The 20000-nt window shown below is 37.1% G+C and overlaps 1 protein-coding gene across 1 annotated transcript in view; it reads right to left on the reverse strand.

Moving 5' to 3' along the window:
• Positions 1–20000, reverse strand: part of LOC144963911 (uncharacterized) — a 68542-nt gene that overhangs the window by 48088 nt on the left and 454 nt on the right. The window contains exon 2 of the mRNA XM_078897856.1: positions 19867–20000. This exon is cut by the window's right edge and continues 55 nt beyond it. Coding sequence (XP_078753982.1) covers positions 19867–19927 — 61 coding nt within the window. The 5' untranslated portion in view covers positions 19928–20000. The remainder of the gene's footprint in view (positions 1–19866) is intronic.

Raw genomic sequence — 20000 nt, forward strand, 5'->3', positions numbered from 1 at the left:
GCTTGACGATGTCAAATACAATTACATTCTCGTTAAACTTTAAAAAAGGCCCGAAGATCGATGAAAATATTTCAACGTGATAAACAAAGCATTCAACTATGCTTGGTCGATAAAAACATGTTAACGTCAACGCTGAAAAGGAGGTGATAAAAGCAACTGGAATAATTTGACGAACCTTAATGGCTGATCAATTTTCATTATCTGATTCACTCAGTCATTCATTTATCCATTTTCCAAACTCATTTCATTAACAAAGCCCAACAAGTAGACTACACTTTAAACTGACAAAATAAAGAAAAATATTTTTTTTTAAAAATGTTGACAAGAAGACTTTAACATCAAATATCAATCGATTAAGTTAACGCCTGACTTGCCAAAAAATAAAGATCTGAGCAAGTGTGTATGAAAGGTGCCGGGCAAAGCAAGAAAGAAAAATAGAAGAAAAAAAAATCCCAAAAAATCAGTCGACCTCAACTGAGGATTGAGCCTCAGACCTTCTGATTACAGGTAATCGCGCGCGCACAGAGCTACAAAATCAAATGGATTAAGCCTAATCGATATTGCGCCTCAATCCCTTCTAAATATTAACAAGCACAACTCGTCATCGATATCCATGACACTTCATCCCTGCTTTGATTTGACCTTGAAACTGTGACCAATATACTTTTCAAAAACATAGTGCATTGCTGTGGTCAAATTTACAACGTCTCTTTGGTCTAAAAAAAAACCAAATCAAAACAAAACAAGCAAACAAACAAAAAAAAAAACAACAACCAAACAACAAACGATATTGGTGATGAATTTAAAGATGTTAAAATTTACTGCATTTTGATTGGTCTGTGAAACAACACCCCATTAAAAAAAAAAAGAAGAATACAAAAACAAAAACAAAAAATACTAATACCAAAAGAATAAAAAATGCGATCGACCACTCAACATCTTAGCAGTACAATGTCAAACCTCCTTTTTTAAAAATTAGGCAGAAATTTCTTTTTTCTTCAAACAATATCGATTCATTAAAATGATCCTACATTTTTCTAGTGTCAAGTGTAAGCATTTTCAGATGATCTACAATAAAAATATATATTATCTCGGAAAAAATAGGGGGGAGGGGGAACTGTTCAGTCGACTGGTCAAGGAACCCAGACAAAATTAAGGCAATAACAAGTAATAGAATTCCATGGAAAATACAGAAAGCAAGGTGGAAAGGCAAGAACAGATTTAGGGAGACAGAATAATCAGCAAAAGAGACCTCCATGTCCAACCAGGGGAGAGCGGCTCATTCCGTGCTGATTAGAAATCGATGCGAGGTGCCGTCATTGATTTCATTCCGAGTATAAATCACCTGACTCGACAGACCAATCAATCGCTAACGAGATTCTCTTTATAGTCTCCAGATTTAGAATAGATTAACAATTAACATGCGGATTAAATTTCAGACTAGATATCTTGACATAAAATTTTAATGTTTGATCGCGGTGTCACTTTGAAGCCTGCGTTGTTAAATTATCTCTTGGTTATAAGAAAATATAAAATAAAGAAAACTTGAGCTTTATATATCATTCACTTATAAAATAACAAGCTTCATTTCTTCATCTACAAGAGAAAATATGTATTTAAAATCTATTTCAAAAGAAGACAAGAATGACCCAGGCGTCAGTCGCCGTGCAACGCCGCAGAGGGGGCAAGAGCAAGGTGACCAGATACTTATTTTACACCTGAGTACGGTGAGGCCACTCAGCGCGATAGGGAGTCGAAATTGTTACCTTTGGGGTACGGAGAAACAAACTTGGTACCGCTGTACCACCTTGACCCAATTATGCTCAATTATTTTTTACAATAGAGACAACGTTATTGCCGAGCAGATACTTATTTTACACCTGAGTACGGTGAGGAGATGTGAGTAAAAAGCCGTTTGCCAGAACTTAACTTTGAGTAGCCCACAGCGGGACTCGGACAAGAAACCCACCAGCCCGTAGGCGATTGTCATACCACTAGACTACAAAGCAGTCTGTCAGGTGTTGAATGAGCACCTGGTGACTAACAGTGTTGGAAACTGTTGAGGAAAAAAAAATAATAGAAAACTAACAGCGCCATGCTTCTTCCTCTTCTGTTAGCCTGGGACTCCTTGTCAAGCGCTTTACGCACAATAAGTGATCATTGTGCCTTAGAACAGTAAGACAAATAAAATATAAAACAGGTTGATTCTGCAGTGAATAATGAATGCGGAGTATATAAGGGATAAATGAAAAAAAAAAAAAAAAAAAAGAAAAGAAAAGGATAACAACAAAAATCAAAACCAAAAACAAAACAAAATTAGAAAAGTCTCGCCACTTCAAAGTAAAATGCTATCAATTCCTCGGGGAAATAAAGTCTAGTTTAGATAGCCCGTTTCTTGCAAAAGTGATACAAGAAGGATCACACACAGACATGATCCTACAATGACAAAACACCTTTCTCAGTTTTATATATTGAAAATGACGACACTTATCGTTTTAAAACGACTTCCGAAAGAAGTTCGAATTAAGTCTGGGATTTAACCAGTTAACTGGCGTACTCTGGAAAGCCATGTATTTCAAGATTTGGTCAGAAAACTCGTCCTTCAAATATCGATCTATTTAAATGATTAGGGTCATATAAATCGATCGATATTGGAAGGACGACTTTTCTGGTCAAGTTTTTTTGATGCATGTCTTTCCAGAGTACGGAAGTTAACTGGTAAGATTATTTGAGAATGTATTGGCACTCATATCAATATATTTAACAATGTTTGAAGTAAAAGCTTTCAAATCAGTGTTAAAAAAAAGATGTTTTGTCATTAAATGGGCCCGTATAATACTGTACTAGTTATTTGATTAACTTGTCGATGGTTAAGGCGATGTATGTATACAGATTTAGCGAGTGGCCCTATCATAATATTCATTATTGAATGTTTGTCAAATGTCTGCCCTGTGACAGAGTTCGTACCGTTACTTAACTACGAACGAGATGATGGTTTACTTTCATTCACTGGTGTGGGGTCTACTGAAGCCAAACTTGTAGAAGAGTTGAAATCGTTTTAAAATATTTGTTTTCTTTTTTTTCTGTTTTTATTTTCTTTCTTTCTTTTTAAAATTTTTTATTAATAAGACGATACGACAGATCAGATGTAAGAAGAGCATGCCAAATTGAAAAGTGTGTGTGTGTGTGTGTGTGTGTGTGTGAGAGAGAGAGAGAGATATAGAGATAGATAGATAGAGAGAGAGAGATAGAGAGAGATAGAGAAAGAGAGAGAGAGAGAGAGAGAGAGAGAGAGAGAGAGAGAGAGAGTTTCATAGAAGAAAAAAACAACCAAACCAGTCATAACGAACATTAACTAAACAACTGAAATTTTCCTTTTGACAGGAAAGTTTTACTTTACATATCAAGTGATAGATCAAAATAGTTAACTCCTAAGTTGTCCAAAAAAAAAGAAAAAAAAAGTGGGGCCTAGCCTACCAAAACCTAGTCTTCGAAACATGACTCATAACTAGTAATCCATAAACATATGCACACACATATATAGACACATCACACAAGCACATACATCCACACACATCCACATAAATAAACACAAACAACACATTGGCCCTTTCCTTGAATAATTATTATGTCGAAACGAATTGGACACTAGAATAAGGATATAGAATCGCCCCCCCCCCCTCCTCTCCCCCCCCTTTTTTTTTTTGCAATTAAAAAATTAGTGGGTTTTTTTCTCGATTATTTAACAGATAGAAAGTAAGACTAGAGCATTTATATGGCGCAATATCCACTAGACGTGCTCAAAACGTTATATAAAGGGTCCCTGACCAAAGCAACACTTATAGAACAAGACATGACGCCTGTTTAGCGAAGTTACAATTTTTCAGACATAGACGACGTTGTTAACTCATTTTACACCTGAGTGCGGTAAGAGAATGTGAGTAACGAGTCTTTTCCAAGGACTCAACTATGCGCCGAGCGAGGCTCGAATCCAGGACCTTCCGACTCGAAAGCTACTGTCATACCACTAGACAATAAAGCCGCACAATTAACCACGTTTTGTATTTGTGGCTATAGATAAATTTTATTTCCATCACCTAATTTCATCTCGACATAATACCGTTTTGGGACGATGGGTCTCAAATATTCATACTTTTTTTTCATCCAAAATTAGCAGCTGAATGTTTGTTTTTTTTTGCTTGCTTTAAGGGTTTTACGGCGCTTGCAACACATTAAAGTCATATCAGGGGAAGGGAGATAATAGGATAGTAAAAAGTTCTAGAATTACAATAAAAGCCCCCAAGAAATGGTTACAAATCATATGTTAATAAAAGATAACATTACAGAACAGAAAGATGATTTACCAGGAAAAAAAAATATCTCCCAAAGCTACAATTATACATTCGACTGCCTCCCAGCCAAGACCCTGTCCAGGGCCAGGACAAAACTATGCAATCTCATTCCAAGACAAAGACAGAAAACAATTGGAAAAAGATACAGGTATATAGAAGACACAGCAAGTACCTCCCTACCCACTATGAGAGGTCAGAAACCCTACCCAGTAGCCGCTGAATCGTCATGCTTATGTTCACGAAAACCAACAAACCCTCTGTTCTTTTAAAATTACCTTATAAGGCAAGCACATTTAGCTACCAGATACTCACGCTAACGATCTCTAAACCAAGGCTATAATATGGATGGTGAGAAGATTTATCAAGAAATAAAAGAAAATTATAGTAATAGTAGAAGAGGAAATAAGGAAAGGAACGATCACCTCACGCCTTTATTAGGAAATAAATGGAAAGCCTTCTCCTCTTCCGGTTCAAAATTACTTGGAAGTGTGTAACCAGTACTCCGGACAATGAGTTAACTATGAATAGGTTACATATTGAAACAAAAGGTGGCATAACTACTTTAGTAACAGGATGTATAAGAATAAGCAGATCCTTATGACTACAGGGCGTAAAAGAACGAAGATGGAAGATCTTTATTGACGATCAGCATTTATTATCTAGGCTAAAAAATAAGATGCCATCACTCTGAAATCAGAAGATCAGTTGCACAATGTATGTATCCAATCCTCCGGAGCCCCCCCCCCCCCCCCCCCCCTCTCTCTCTCTCTCTCTCTCTCTCCTCGCTGAATCAAATCGACACGCTTAACTTCAAGAATATCACCAACACCTTCTTTACGATTACCATATAAGGCAATCAAATTTACCTCCCCTATACTCTATCGATCTCCGACCCGAGGCTATATATATATATATATATATATAATATATATATATATATATATATATATATATATATATATATATATATATATATATATATATATATATATGGCGAGATTAAAAAAAAAAAGATAATAAACGTAGTAGAGGGGAGAAGGGAGAAGAAAAAAAACCCAATGACAAATTATCTATGCCTTTATTAGGAAATAAATTATGAGTGTCAGGAACGCTTTAAAGGCGAAGTTCCGTTTCCTTCTAACTTTTGAATATAATATTAACGTGTTCACCAAGGGAGCGGCGGTTACAAGGTCGTATACGACTCTGAATTTGAATATGGAAAGGGTCATGCATTACGGCGATGAAACACATTTAAAAAAAATTACATTCTGGTCGTATAAAGTTTATTTTACATAGGTCTATATATGAGATCCAACCAGAGCCATAGTGTCGTATTTAACTTGGGCCATTCCCCCAACGTATCAATCTGGCAGCCCTTCAGAGCCATTAGACCCATGGAGCCGGAGTTTATCTCGGTTTCTATAGCGTGAAACGGACAATAGTAATTGCTTAGTACCCTTTTGATCGGACGCTAGTCTGTCGCAAAGAATTTTCCGCCAACTCGAACAGACCTAGCTAGTAGCTACCCAATCACTGCTGGATGGACAGGTCAGAAAAAAAATCTTGCATGCACTCGGGATCAATCTGGTCTTATGTCGGAATTCAGACAAAGAAAATAATTAATTTTAAAGTATTTTTTTAAAAATTGAAATTTAAGAAACAGAACATATTCTCCGAAATGAAGGTTTTAATATTTCGACTTTAAAAGTATCATATAAGCTTAAAAGTAAATTTTAAGACCACGGCCATCCCGACAGAATACCTTTTATGGCATTTTTTTTGTCCACATATCGAGGTAGAAGATTAAAATTAAATATAACTTGTCAAACAGTATTTAACATCTGAGATTTACTAGAAGTCGTATTTTATCAATATTTGAAGTGTAAGATTTTTGGCCAAAATGAAAAAAAAAAATTATGTAAGTCAGTGCAGGGCACTGTTCTGTTGTACTCCAGAAAAACACGTGTTTAAAACTTAGGCCAGGAAACTCATCCAAATATCGATCGATTAAAATGACCCTCATCTTGGTAAAAAAACATCAAACCTGGGACTTTTCAAAGTCACATGTTTGAGAGATGTTGCCATTTTAATAATTTGATATTTATTTGAAGGACCAGCTTTCTGACCAGGGTTTTAAACACGTGCTTTTCTAGAATGCAACAGTGTCGTTCTAGTCAGAAACAACTTAGAGGAGGGAATGGGAAATTGAGGGCGAATCAGCTTTGCCAGTAAAAGATTAATGCTTATGAAATCGACATGCATGAGTTGAAACGAACTTAAGATAAAATAGTTGTGTAGGTAAATGGTTGACGTCGTATCAGATGGCAGATCACGACAGAAAAGAATGTATGAATGGAATTTTGGTTTTGTTTTGTTAAAGAGATAGGAGGTGGTAGGGTATGGAGATATAATATATATATATATATATATATATATATATATATATATATATATATATATATATATATATAGAGAGAGAGAGAGAGAGAGAGAGAGAGAGAGAGAGGGGGGGAGGGGTAGAGAGAGGGAGAGAAAAGGAACCAATAAGGGAAGACGCAGGGGAGAAGGAGGTGGAGGTGGGGAGAAGAAGAATTGGAGGAGAAGGAGGAAGAGGGGGAGACGTGGAGAGAAATTAAAAATAGAAAAAGGAGAAGAGGAGGAACGGGTCATGAATAGAAAGTTGTGAAACAGGAAGTGGAAAAAGATTAAAATGAGAAGAGGATGAGAATAAAGTCAAGGAAGAAAAAGAAGAGGTAAAGTAAGGGGGAGGTGGCGGAGTTTGACGACAATCATAAAGATTTAAAAAATGAAGAGGAAGGCGACAATGGTAGGTGGACGAAAGGAAAGATAAGAAAAGCGACCAAGTGTGTGTGTGTGTGTGGGGGGGGGGGGGGGGGGGGGATAGGGATCAGGCAATGATGTAAGATAAAAATCTGAAAAGCTATCATGAAAAGTGTCAGGCAAAGCAAATAATAATAATAATAATAATAATAATAATAATAATAATAATAATAATAATAATAATAATAATAATAATAATAATAATAATAATAATGAAATTTATTTATATTGCGCCCACTCCTCTATACAATAAAGCTCGAGGCGCATAACAATAACTTCAATCCATTCAAATTTCTCTCTCTCTCTCTCTCTCTCTCTCTCACACACACACACACACACACACACACACACACTTACATACACACACACACACACAAACCTTCCATCATCCAACTATTTAACATATTTAAAAAATAAAGTAATATACATATCCTGTGATCATCGTCTGCTCAAATAAAATAACTAATAAATTAAGAATTCTCGAAATAAATAAGTTTTTAAGTGTTTCCTGAAAGCGAGTTCAGTAGGGACGTCACGAAGAGATTGTTCCAGACAGTCGGTGCAAAGTGACTAAAGGATATGTCAGAGAGTTTTTTACCCTTTTTTGGCACTTTAAGTAGACGATGATCACCTGATCTCAATGCACGGATCGGAACGTATGGTTCGACAAGATCATCGAGATAAGCAGGGGCGCTTCCGTGAAAACATTTAAAACACATGACTCCAACCTTAAAGAGCAAAGTAAAGAGAAAAGTCAAATTTAAATAAAAATAATTCGCCGGCCTCGAGACAAACTGCATTTATTTGAAATACTATTTTCGTATAGTTTGCATTCCGTTTTTGTCTGGCATTGTACACAACTTTTCATATTTTGACCAAGTAGGAAGAAGGCAGAAGTTGGCAAAAGAGAAGATAAGAATATAAATGACGCTTGGTGGAAAACAGAGACACAATGCAATATACACATACTCGTACAACATGATTATTTAAGACAGACTGTTAAAGCTATCATAATATCATTAATTTTATGTTCAGTAGCTCATGAGGAGTGGCTGAACTTTGAAAACGATATTATGTATTTATCATTGGGGTATTTTATCATTTTGCTGGATCATTCAATATATTCAGACAATGCTATTAACTTTTTGAACCAGTTATTTGAGAAGAAAATTAACAAAATAAGAATAAATAAATAAACAAAATTGAATATAAATCATCCATAGTGCTCAGCAGAAAACATAGTCAAGCATCAAGCAACCCCCCCCCCCCCCCCGCCTCTTTCTCTCTAATCCACCCCCCTCTCTCTCTCTCTCTCTCTCTCTCTCTCTCTCTCTCTCTCTCTCTCTCTCTCTCTTTCACATTACCTTACTTAGAGAACGTCAACATAGCATTGCGCATGCGTCTCTCTTATCAACTGAGGACATCTATTATTTCGTGAATGAGATATCCCTTTAAAAAGGTTATTATATGCATACTTTTATAAAATAAAAATATAACCAATAAACTCATGTTGATGAGAAGTACACAGTGATGCACCAGTTAAATTATTCTGAGTTACCGAACTGTGAAGTCAGGGATTTCACGGCGGGTAATCTTAATCTCGGGTGCATTCCTTATTATTTTTCATACTTTTCAACACATCACTGTGAACTTTTTATCAAAATAAGTGTATTCGTTATATTTTTATTTTATAAAAGTATGTATAGAATAACATCTTTTAAGTGATATCTCATGAACCAAACAATAGATGTCCTCAATTGATAAGAGAGACGCATGCACAATGCTATGTTGACATTCTCTCTGTAAGGGCATGTCTCTCTTTCTGTATTTTTTATGCTTTGAGTGAAACACATTTATAAAAAGCCATCCAGGATCTTCCAGGGGTAAAAAAGGTATTTACTTGTGGTATGCCATCTGCCCTATTTTGAGCTACACAAAAACCGCCGATGTTGATCTAATCTCTGCTTGACTAACCCGCTAGAGAAGACATGAAAAGCCAAATAATCCCAGGACCAGTGGCATTATTTTCCCAAACTTTTGACAAAATAGTTTTTTTTTTTTTTTTTGCCAGAAAAGATTTAACTTAAAATATTCAGTGATTAAAATGATATCCAACTTGTCACAAAATCCCACAGCTTGAAAATTAAAATAAATGCCTTCACTGACAGTAAGTGATTTTCACTAACATAATACCAGATTGACGCGGTGGATCACATTTTTTGTTTGGAAAGAGCCTGCGAGTACACGTTGGAAACAAAGTTCGAACTCAAAAACGCAAAAGTGTAATACATCTTCAATTCTATCCCTCAATCGATTCGTTGACTGAAAAAAACCAAAAACATTTTCAAACTAATTAAATGAACGTTTGATAATCTGAGTCCACAAATGATTATTGTAAACTTGATATCATTACATATTACTATTTATTGGGAGGGGTAGAATAATGTTCTTTTTTTCCGGGAAAGTATCTCAAGTGATAAGCGTTACTCTTGGCTACCGTAGGCACAGCCCCCCCCCCCTCCCCCCCCCCCTCCCCCCTCACGAGTCCAGGCGAGATAACTTTCTAAAGACCCCACAATGCTGAAGATGGAACTCGAACCCAGCATCTGTGGGTTACGATGCGAAAACAAATCAGTGATCTTCACTGTCTGTAAAAGGTAAAAATTAGATACGCGTTTTAAAATAAAATATAGTATGGGAATTTATATAAGGCATTTCCACGGACTTAACATGCTCGATGAGATTCAAAATATATAATCTATTTCCCTAGCAGGCCACCATATTTCTATTTCATACTGTCCTTTTTGTAGTAACACTCTTACAATATCTATCACTGTCTATATCCAGGTACTCATTTACGCCTGAGTCGAGTTGGGTAATGTGTGTTAAGTGCCTTACCCAAGGACATAGCTTAGGAACCAAACATTTCAACGATCACTAACATCCATCCGGCCACTGACCACGTTCACCATCGTTTGAATTTTGTGACAAGACGAGAGACACGGTATCGCTAAGCCACCAAGCGACACAAAATTGTTCTCAATTCGTTTTACGCTTTGTTACGAAAAATATTGACACACTAAAAGCACTAAGAATGTCAAAATCAAATAGAGCATGTCACTCATCCTTCTCATAGCACATTGCCTGGGGCTATGGGCACAATAAAATGGTAACACGAGACAGGTCTATAAAAACTGGTTATTAAACCTGGTCTCATGTTATAGGAGCTAAATAAAGATAATTGATTTTTCTTTTTATTTTATCTTGTGACGTGTAAACATTTTCCAATAACAAAATCTGACATTTAAATTCCCTTTATTCCTCCCCAATGTGAAATTTGTCTTTCAGGTCTATCTCAAAGGAAGACTGGAATAACCCAGGCGTCAGCCACAGTGCAGCGCCGCAAAGTGAGCTAGGGCGACGTGACTTGCTCAAGGCCACACAACGAGGCGGGTAGTTGAACTCGGTACCTTTTGGGTACGAAGCAAAGACCTTACTGGTGAGCCACGATGCCCCCTTTTAAAAAAAAAATGTAATCACTGATCATAAATAACTAATCTTTTATTAGATTAGTCCATGTTGCTATACAAATATGTATGACTATTCCGTTCGTCGTGTTAATGGAGAGATAACCTTTTGGCAAGACGGTAGTAAAGAGTGCTCGGGATTAAACTTATAAATAGTTTTTGGGTAACAATGTATGACCTATTTAACTTCATTCAATAAATGAAAGCAGAAAAGAAGTCCTGAAGACAATTGAGAATACAAAAAACTTTCGTGGCGATGGGGAATTAAACTTCAACTCGAGACCCGATTGGTCCATGATTTCGCCTAGCCACAAATGCATGATATATACAGAATATTACATTATATTTTCCCCCCACCTTATTCTTCACATACGGATCTATATCAGCAGGTCGTCTATTTGTCATTTTACTCTGATGAAACAGATGACCTGCTAATACAGCGTGATAGGTGAAGAATGAGGTAAGAAAAAATAGAATGTGGTAAGAAAAAATAGAATGATTTGGGCTCGAGCGCATCAATCTCTCTATTTCTTTTTTTTTTTTTTTCATCATCTCCAAACTGTAATCTAAGGATAGCTGACCAGCAGGGTCTCTTTTGATAAGGCGAAAGCAGAGGCGTGAATGAATTTGTCACCCAACAATGATGTGTTTACTCTCTTGATAAAAAATCCCTTTATTCATCTGCAGGGGTAGATTTTTCTATAAGATTTAATCCAATGGAAGACTGGATTCACGCATGTGTCAGTCGCAGAGCAGCGCCCAAAAGTGAGCCGGGGAGACTTGCTCAAGGTCACACGGCGCGAAAGGATTTCGAACTCAGTACCTTTTGAGTACGAAGAACAAACTGCTGTGCCCTGCGACATCTATAGAGATATGAAGTCCTAGGCTGTGCCCCACTGCCCTTTTGTGTGATAATCCCATATTTCCTGTTTCGATCTGCACTCCACTTTGCTTGCTACAGAAATTACGTGTGTATCCATGCTCTTTCCAAACAACGCCATGTTGACACATTATTATCAGCCTAAGGCTAAATCAAGACCTAAGTGTGTATTATACAGCAATGACCAACAAGAGATGTTAGTCAATGTTGATTATCTCATCACTTGTACACACAACACATAGCAGTCAAATAGTATTGAACGGGTTTGATATCCATCACTAACATTATTGTGATGGAGAAAGGGATTTGAAATAAGAGGACGAGCGTGGGGAAAAAAGCAAACTAGCAAAAGCAAATCAAACTAAAGAAACGTGGGGGGGGGGGGGGGGGGGAGAGGGGAGGGTAAATACTCTAATAATTATAATAACTCAGATGTGAATGTGTACCTGGATACAGGATATTGAAAGAGTGTAAGTACAAAAATGACGACTAACTAAATGTGGTACTGTAAGAAATGGACACATGGTTCCATAGGGCCTGCTGGCTGGATCAATAAAACTTTGTGAAACGCATTGAGCATGGTTTCCTGTGGAAATATGTTTTAAAAAATTGTTTATATTTAAATTTACAATTGCTTTCCTGTGTTTCATCTAATAATTTTGTAGTTAAGAAGAGAAGAATACTGAATAAACCCAGAGAGTGCAAGGTGTTCAACCAAACAAACAAACGCGAACCATATTAAACTATCTTCAAATGTGCTCAAAACGCTGTACAAGAAGTCCTAAGCTAACGACAGCACTGAAAATGTAGGACGCGGCATGAAACTTACATTGTGCAATCATATTTTCGTGTCCGACAGAGATAACGCTGTTACCGGCCACAGCGGGTAAGTAATCGATTTACACCTAATTTTAGGTGAGAGAATCAAAGTTAAGAACTTTTTTCGAGAACGCCGATATTGGTACTCGATTCAGGGATCTGTAGATCCCACACCGAGTGTCATACCACAAGACTACAAAGCCGCACCATCCATCTAAAGTATTTATTGTGGTGCAAACGTTGTAGCAACTCCATACTGCTTCTTTACCATTACCATAAATGGTTGCGCTCGTATATTCACGCAACGTTCAATATTATTGCTCCGTGTACGCCTGCTTAGTCATGCAAATCTTGTTATTGAGTGAATGATGTAAAAGTATCCCTTTGACATTGATGGTGATCAGATTGAATCATTTCACCGCTGCTGATGACATCCTTATAATAATATAGAAGAAACGAAATTGACGCCACTCGCCATTCAGCTCTTTGTTATTGCTTTTAGACATCCATTTTGGTTATGTATTAGTTTTCACTTTCTTAAATCAATTAGACTTATAAACGTTCAAAGTTACACATAATTTCGTGTGTTTGTACGTTATATATATGGCTGGCAGATGTTGTGAGCATTTTCCTAAACGCATAGCATCATTTTTTTAAATTTTTTTTTCAATGAAATTATTCTAAATGTGAATGACTCACTTCGGAAATAAAAATCCAAAAACTTTTCGTATCCTTATTTATGCAAAGTATCTATCTAATCTATATACTTTAGTAGAGTTTTCACATGGTTTTTGTATGCATGAATGAACATGAAAAATAAATTCATTTCAATTCATTACAGCACATATTTAATTTGTCATGAGGTGCAAAGGTTATTGCAATGTTATACACTGCATATTTCCTTTTATGGTCATGCTCGTAATTTCTGTTGAATGAATCGTCTAAAATAGTACCTTTGACATTGATGATTGGTTTGCGTCATTCCAGCGCTGATGAAATCCTCTCTTGCATAATATCTTTTTTTAAAACGATAATTCAAATATTATATTATATGAATGGCGCCACGCAACTTTTTAAAATCTATTTTTGCAGTCTTATTCACACATACAATGGCTTATTAATCTTAAAGGGATTCACAAATTTATTTTGTCATGCCTTGATATAGATAACGCGTTTCTTTCTTCTCATTCAAAAAATTCTAATCAAGCTCGCGAAAAGAAAAAAAACCCAAACCGACCCTTATCTCAAATATCGATAGATTTAAATGGCCTTCAAAATGTCTCAAATCTAACTTGTTTAAGAATAGAATTATGGCAAGAAGAGAGTCGTGTTAATTGATAAAAAGCTGAACTTTATAAAAACAAAGTTGAGCTTTTATATAGCGCAATATCCACTAAACGTGCTCAAAGCGCTTTGCAAGGGGTCCCTGATCAACAGCAACACTTAACATGTAGGACGAGATATGACGTCCAGTTAGGCGATATTACATTTTTTTCCCGACAGAGACAACGCTGTTAACAGCCAGATACTCATTTTACACCTGAGTACAGTGAGAGAATGTGAGTAAAGAGCCTTTTCCAAGGACTCAACTATGCGCCGAACCCTGGACCCTCCATTCCGAAAGCGAGTGACATACCACAAGACCACATATCCGCCAAGAGATCCAAAGTAAAAGTACATTAAAAAAACAAACAAACAATTTAATTGGATAGACTAATACGTTTTCTGGCCAAAATGAAAATTAGCGTTTTGTCGGAATACGTCAGTGTTGTAACATACGTATTATGCTGAATAAATCGTTTCACGCTTGAGTTGTTGTTTACTTACCATTCTAAGTTAAAAATCTAAGTATACCTTTTTTGTACCTGCGTCTGTACGATAGGTAAGAAAAAAAAAGTAAATGTACAATAGGTAAATATAGTGAAATATCATTGACAGAGATCTACGAGAAAGTAATTTTTAAAAGGTCATGTCCTGTCGAGTGGGGATCGAACCACTGACCCTTCTACTTAACTAGGGAGCGTTTAAAACACATCAGATTTCGTGTTTTGATTGTGAGTCCAGCCTTACTAAGAATTCACGAGCGTTGAGATAGTGACGTAACTATACATACAAGACCTCGTTACCCACGCCACAGTAGGGCTTCCATCACTGACATAGAGCATATGAAGTCTTAGGCTTCCATTCATCGCTTTGGTCAACCGTGGTCTTTGAAGTTACATAAATCAAGGGCTGAGCTGACTCGTGTTGACAAGCGAGCTATTAAAAGAGCAATCGTTGATTGGTCAAAAACTCAGGGACATAAGTTCTGGAAAGCGATACCCACCAACCTGTCAGTGGACAGAACTGTTATGATGAAATTAGGCTCCATAAAATGTTATATCATGGTAGGCTCCATCCTCTCTTTTTATTCTGGCGTAGATGTAGACTGCGGTAGCATTTCGGATATCATAATGACTAGTGGGCAAAGGGTTAAAGCTTCCAAACAATCCCAATCGTCGTCTATCTAATCGGACCCGTTCGCGCAAACAATCTCCAATATAATACGTTAACTGTTGACTCTAAGTACAAGATGTCGATGGTCCAGTGACTTCTTATATAGTACTATCAGTAGACAATGCGATGGTCCCAATCCACTCGCAACACTGGGAGAGCAGGACGAGACATGACACCTGTTACATTTTTTTTCTTGATAGAAACAGCTCTGTCACTGGCCAGGTACTCATTTTACACCTGAATACAATGAGAATGTAGGTAAAGAGCTTTCACCAAGGGCTCAAACTCAGCGTCGTCCACAGCTGGACTCAAACCAAAGACCTACAGGTCCGAATGCGAGTGCTATGTCGTAAGGCCACAAAATCGCGCAATCTTTAACTCGATAAACTCTCCAACAAACATACACACACACACACACACACACACAGAGAGAGAGAGAGAGAGAGATAGAGAGAGATAGAGAGAGAGAGAGAGAGAGAGAGAGAGAGAGAGAGAGAGAGATACAAACACATACACACACCATCTCTCTCTCTCTCTCTCTCTCTTCAACTCATTGCGAGGTCTTTGCAATCGAGGAAAACAGGATCTGAGAGACGTTGGTGGAATAAATAATCAGGCGGAAAACAAGTAATGCAGCCAACGTGACCTTTGACAGGCTTAGTAATCAAATTACACTACGAGTGGTCTGCGATAATTCTGTATTATTGGCAGAGATACCAAACTTAATACAATAGAAATTAAAATTGCAATTAGCTTGTGATGAAAAAGAAAGAAAGAAAGAAGAACAATTTAGAAGAGTTTAAAGGTTGAAAGACAATCTTTGATGTTTGACATCTGTAACCTATCGGTCTGAAATGGTATTATTCGTGTCATTTACTGTTCAAATGAGTAATACCCTAGGACTGTAATACACTTGTCCCGATAGTTGTCCGGCCTCGTAGACCGGCCCCGTAGAACGGAAAATTCCGTGGGCGACTCGTCCCCCCCTATAGATGTCGCTGGTAATACCCAATACCGGCAAAGATAATGTTACGGGTCATACCACAAATCCGGGAAAGTAAATAGACTTAATGTCAGAACCTCACCAAAATATAACTAAAAGAAAAATACATAGTCCTAAGTGATTGTTTAGAATAGGCTGATGCATAACAGAGTTCTAGGCCCATAAAACGATTATTGGAAATGACTCTTTAGATAGGTTAGGAGTTTATGCTGGATTGGGTATAGCTATATTAATATTATGCATATTAGCCATGAACACTTTATCAGCTGGATGATGCTTCCCACTTTGGGACAGGCCATTCACAAAATTCCAAACGACACGTTTCCAGACAGATGGATTGAAAGACGTAGACCGACTGTCCATCCGTCTTAGTCACCAGACCTCATTCCACTTGACTTTTTTTTCTAGGAGGCTGTCTAAAATATACTTTGTTTATTCCGCTCCTCAAAAAATAGAGCATTTATATAGCGCAATATCCACTAAACGTGCTCAAAGCGCTTTACAAGGGGTCCCTGGCCTACAGCAACACTTAACATGTAGGACGGGACATGAAGCCTGTTAGGCGATATTATATTTTTTTCGGACAGAGACAACGCTGTTAACTGTCAGGTACTCATTTTACACCTCTTAGTATGGTGAGAGAATTTGAGTAAAGAGCCTTTTCCAAGGATTCAATTATGCGCCGAGCGAGGCTCGAACCCAAGACCTCCCGGTCCGAAAGCGAGTGTCATACCACTGGACCACATAGCTGCACATACATCACTTTGAAATACTTGGAATAAGGGCTCTGTTTGAATCCATCACGTCACAAATGCTACAAAATAAATGGAGTAAAATCTCTAACATGGGGTGAATTTGTTTGTAGGTCGGCATGCCAACCATAATATTGTAGAAATGAATTGAGTGTCAAATAAAATGTAACGCATCCGTGTAACCATATGTGTCCACGTTTGAAGCACATTGGGTATATAACGTTTTTCTGTTAAATATTTTATTAAACACAGAAAGTTTTCATGGACTATATGTACACACAAAGTTGGCAACTCCGCATTGAGTCAACTGTACACGGATTAATAATATAAACCTTTATATGGGACTAGAACGTGTGACGATAGATCCAGACTGAGACGATTGGTGCTATTTTTGCCACTTACAAGTCAAAATGTTTGGACAAGTCTCCGGTGTGATTTATGCATGGCCGTATGTATACACGGAATTCCAGGTAGTGTTTGTTGACGGGTACCCGCGAGATCTTGACTTCAAGAAGTTATGAAATTATAAATGTATTAACATTACAACATTCATTCTACTGATCTGGTTAAACTAGTCAAGCCAACCAGAGAAACGAATCACATAAGAGCCAAAATGCCCACGAAACACCAGTTTCTTACAGTTTCTGTAGGAGGTGAAAAAAAACCCAAACCCAGTCACAATTGATACATGACGCTAGTCTATTTCGCAAAGTACTTTTCGACCGGTCAAATATACCCAGCTATCCAACCAATGCCGGGTGGACAGAGGTGTCAACCCCCCCTCTCCCTCTCTCTAAAAAAAAAAACAATCCTTCCCCCCCCCCCCCCCAAAAAAAAAAAAAAAAAAAAAAGAACCCATTAAAAACATAGACAAACAAGCAAAATACACACACACACACACACACAGAGCGAGAGAGAGAGAGAGAGAGAGAGAGAGAGAGAGAGAGAGAGAGAGAGAGAGAGAGAGAACGACTGTCAATGACAAATAATCGATACCTTACTAGTAGTCATATAAAACGTAGAAGGTTGAAATAATAATAAGTAAGCCAGGTTGTTCCAATGCCAAGGTCTCCTGGGATTCAAAGGGCCGTATCCCATAATACTCGAGCTTTTATTAAAGCCATATTATCTAAATGAGAATTAATTTTGAGATGAAGTACCACAAATAGGACTTAAGAATCCCATTGTTAAGACATAGCAGGCTTAATCTAGAGAACAACCCCAAAAGCAGGGCGCAAGGCACAGTTTAAAAACCAGAAAGAAGTTCCGTTGCGCTATTTGGCAGACTATGGCTAAGAATCCACTTTAAAGAAGAAGAAGAAGAAGAAGAAGAAGAAGAAGAAGAAGAAGAAGAAGAAGAAGAAGAAGGCTATGCGGTCTTGTGATATGACACTCGCTTTCGGATCGGAAGATCCTGGGTTCGAGCCTCGTTCGGCGCATAGTTGAGTCCTCGGAAAAGGCTCTTTACTCACATTCTCTCATCATACTAAGAGGTGTAAAATGAATACCTGGCCGTTAACAGCGTTGACGATGTCGGAAAAAAAAAAAATATAATATCGCATAACAGACGTCATGTTTCGTCCTTCAGGTTAAGTGTTGCTGTTGGTCAGGGACCCTCTGTAAAGCGCTATGAGCACGTTTGGTAGATACTGCGCTATATTAAAGCTCAACTTGTTTTTTTTTTCTGAAGAAGAAGAAATGTGTACTCAAAGTGCTTTACAAGGGGTCCCAAGTCACCAATAGTATTAAACAAGTAGGACGTAGGATTTCGTGAAGTCCCAGGTTTGAGAGATTTGTCAAGATGAGGGTCATTTAAATCGATCGATATTTGAAGGACGAGTTTTCGGTCAGAATTTTAAATATTATAAGTTTTTCCAGAGTACGGCAGTTACACGTTATTTTTTTTGTTGTTGTTTATTTTAAGTATTTAATTCAGAGGAATCGATACTCTAGATATTCAAATAATGAAATTTCAACCGGCAATTATAGCCATGAGCAATTATTTCTGCAAGTCATGGTAATAAACGAAGCATGTGCAATCTTATTGAATAATTATTAGACGTTACGTATCGTGTGTTACAACACACTATATCAGGTTTTCCGCATGAATGACCATATATATATATAAATTGTAAATTGTTACGGCACAAGACAAGTGAAGCGGTATAATACTAAATTGTTACACGCCATGGTAGATTGACTGACTTTAATTAACGGTTGGATTGAGACAAACGTCGCTCTTAAAGATAAGATACTAGGTATGAATGAAAGGGGGTAGAGATGCATAATAGGACGATTGATGATGATGACATGATTCGAGATTCAAGGGTCAAAAGTTTATTTAGGCCTTTTCTCGTCAATGGACATACTTTCTCTTTAAACAAATTTTAATATCAACGACAACAACAACAACAACAACAACAACAGCAACATTATTCAGAACTCTGTTGTTGGTGACATTTTGAGGGGGAAATTTCATATAAGCAGGCAGTGAGGACTTCCGTAGTTTCTATGCACTTTTATTTCATTACTTAACCTTTTATCCGTTATTCATTATGGACTTTCAATTAGTTGCGATGTCCAATGAATATTAGATATTATTTAAGATAAGTTTCATTTTTATAAGTGTGAATCTTCTAATTTCAAAAACAATTTGCTGTATTTCCCATCAGTTTCGATATTGCAAGTGATGGAAAACATTATGTTTCATCAGGATGTAGTATCTTTTTTTGGATACATTTTGGGTCTACAATAATTAAGGATTGTAATTTGTAAGGGTTGGAATACCCGACTCTAAGGCACAACTGATAATGATAACTTAACTATGCTACTTTCGGTCGTCTGGTAATTTTAAAACCAAAAATATATTGAAAACCCATTGTTTTAATTGCTCGTTAGAAGTCAAATTGTTTCTTTCTTTGGATAAGTTAAAACTTAGGTGAGCAACTACATATAATTTACAAAAAGCCATTGAAGTGTTGTCTCAGATGGATTTGCTCCCCTTTTTCGATACGTTGGGGCCTTATTTATCACCATATTAATGAGACATGAACGTTTTCTGGTAAAATGGGGGGGGGGGGGGGGGGGGGGGGGAAGGGGAGGATAGCCTTTTTCAGTGTAATATCAAATGAATATGATATATAAATCACTCAATAAATAGCACAATATAGGAGGAATATAAATATAAAATACTCACTATTTATATCATCCGGGGATATCCGTCCATTATTATTAGTGTATTTTTTTAATTCAGCCATGGTTTACAATAATGTAATTATGAGAAGAGTCAATATATTCCAACCTCATCAATGATAACTTTAAATCCCTCTG

Source organism: Berghia stephanieae, chromosome 2 (genome assembly GCF_034508935.2).
Source record: "Berghia stephanieae isolate SIO BIC M18660-M18661 chromosome 2, UCSD_Bste_1.3, whole genome shotgun sequence".
Classification (NCBI taxonomy): domain Eukaryota; kingdom Metazoa; phylum Mollusca; class Gastropoda; order Nudibranchia; family Aeolidiidae; genus Berghia; species Berghia stephanieae.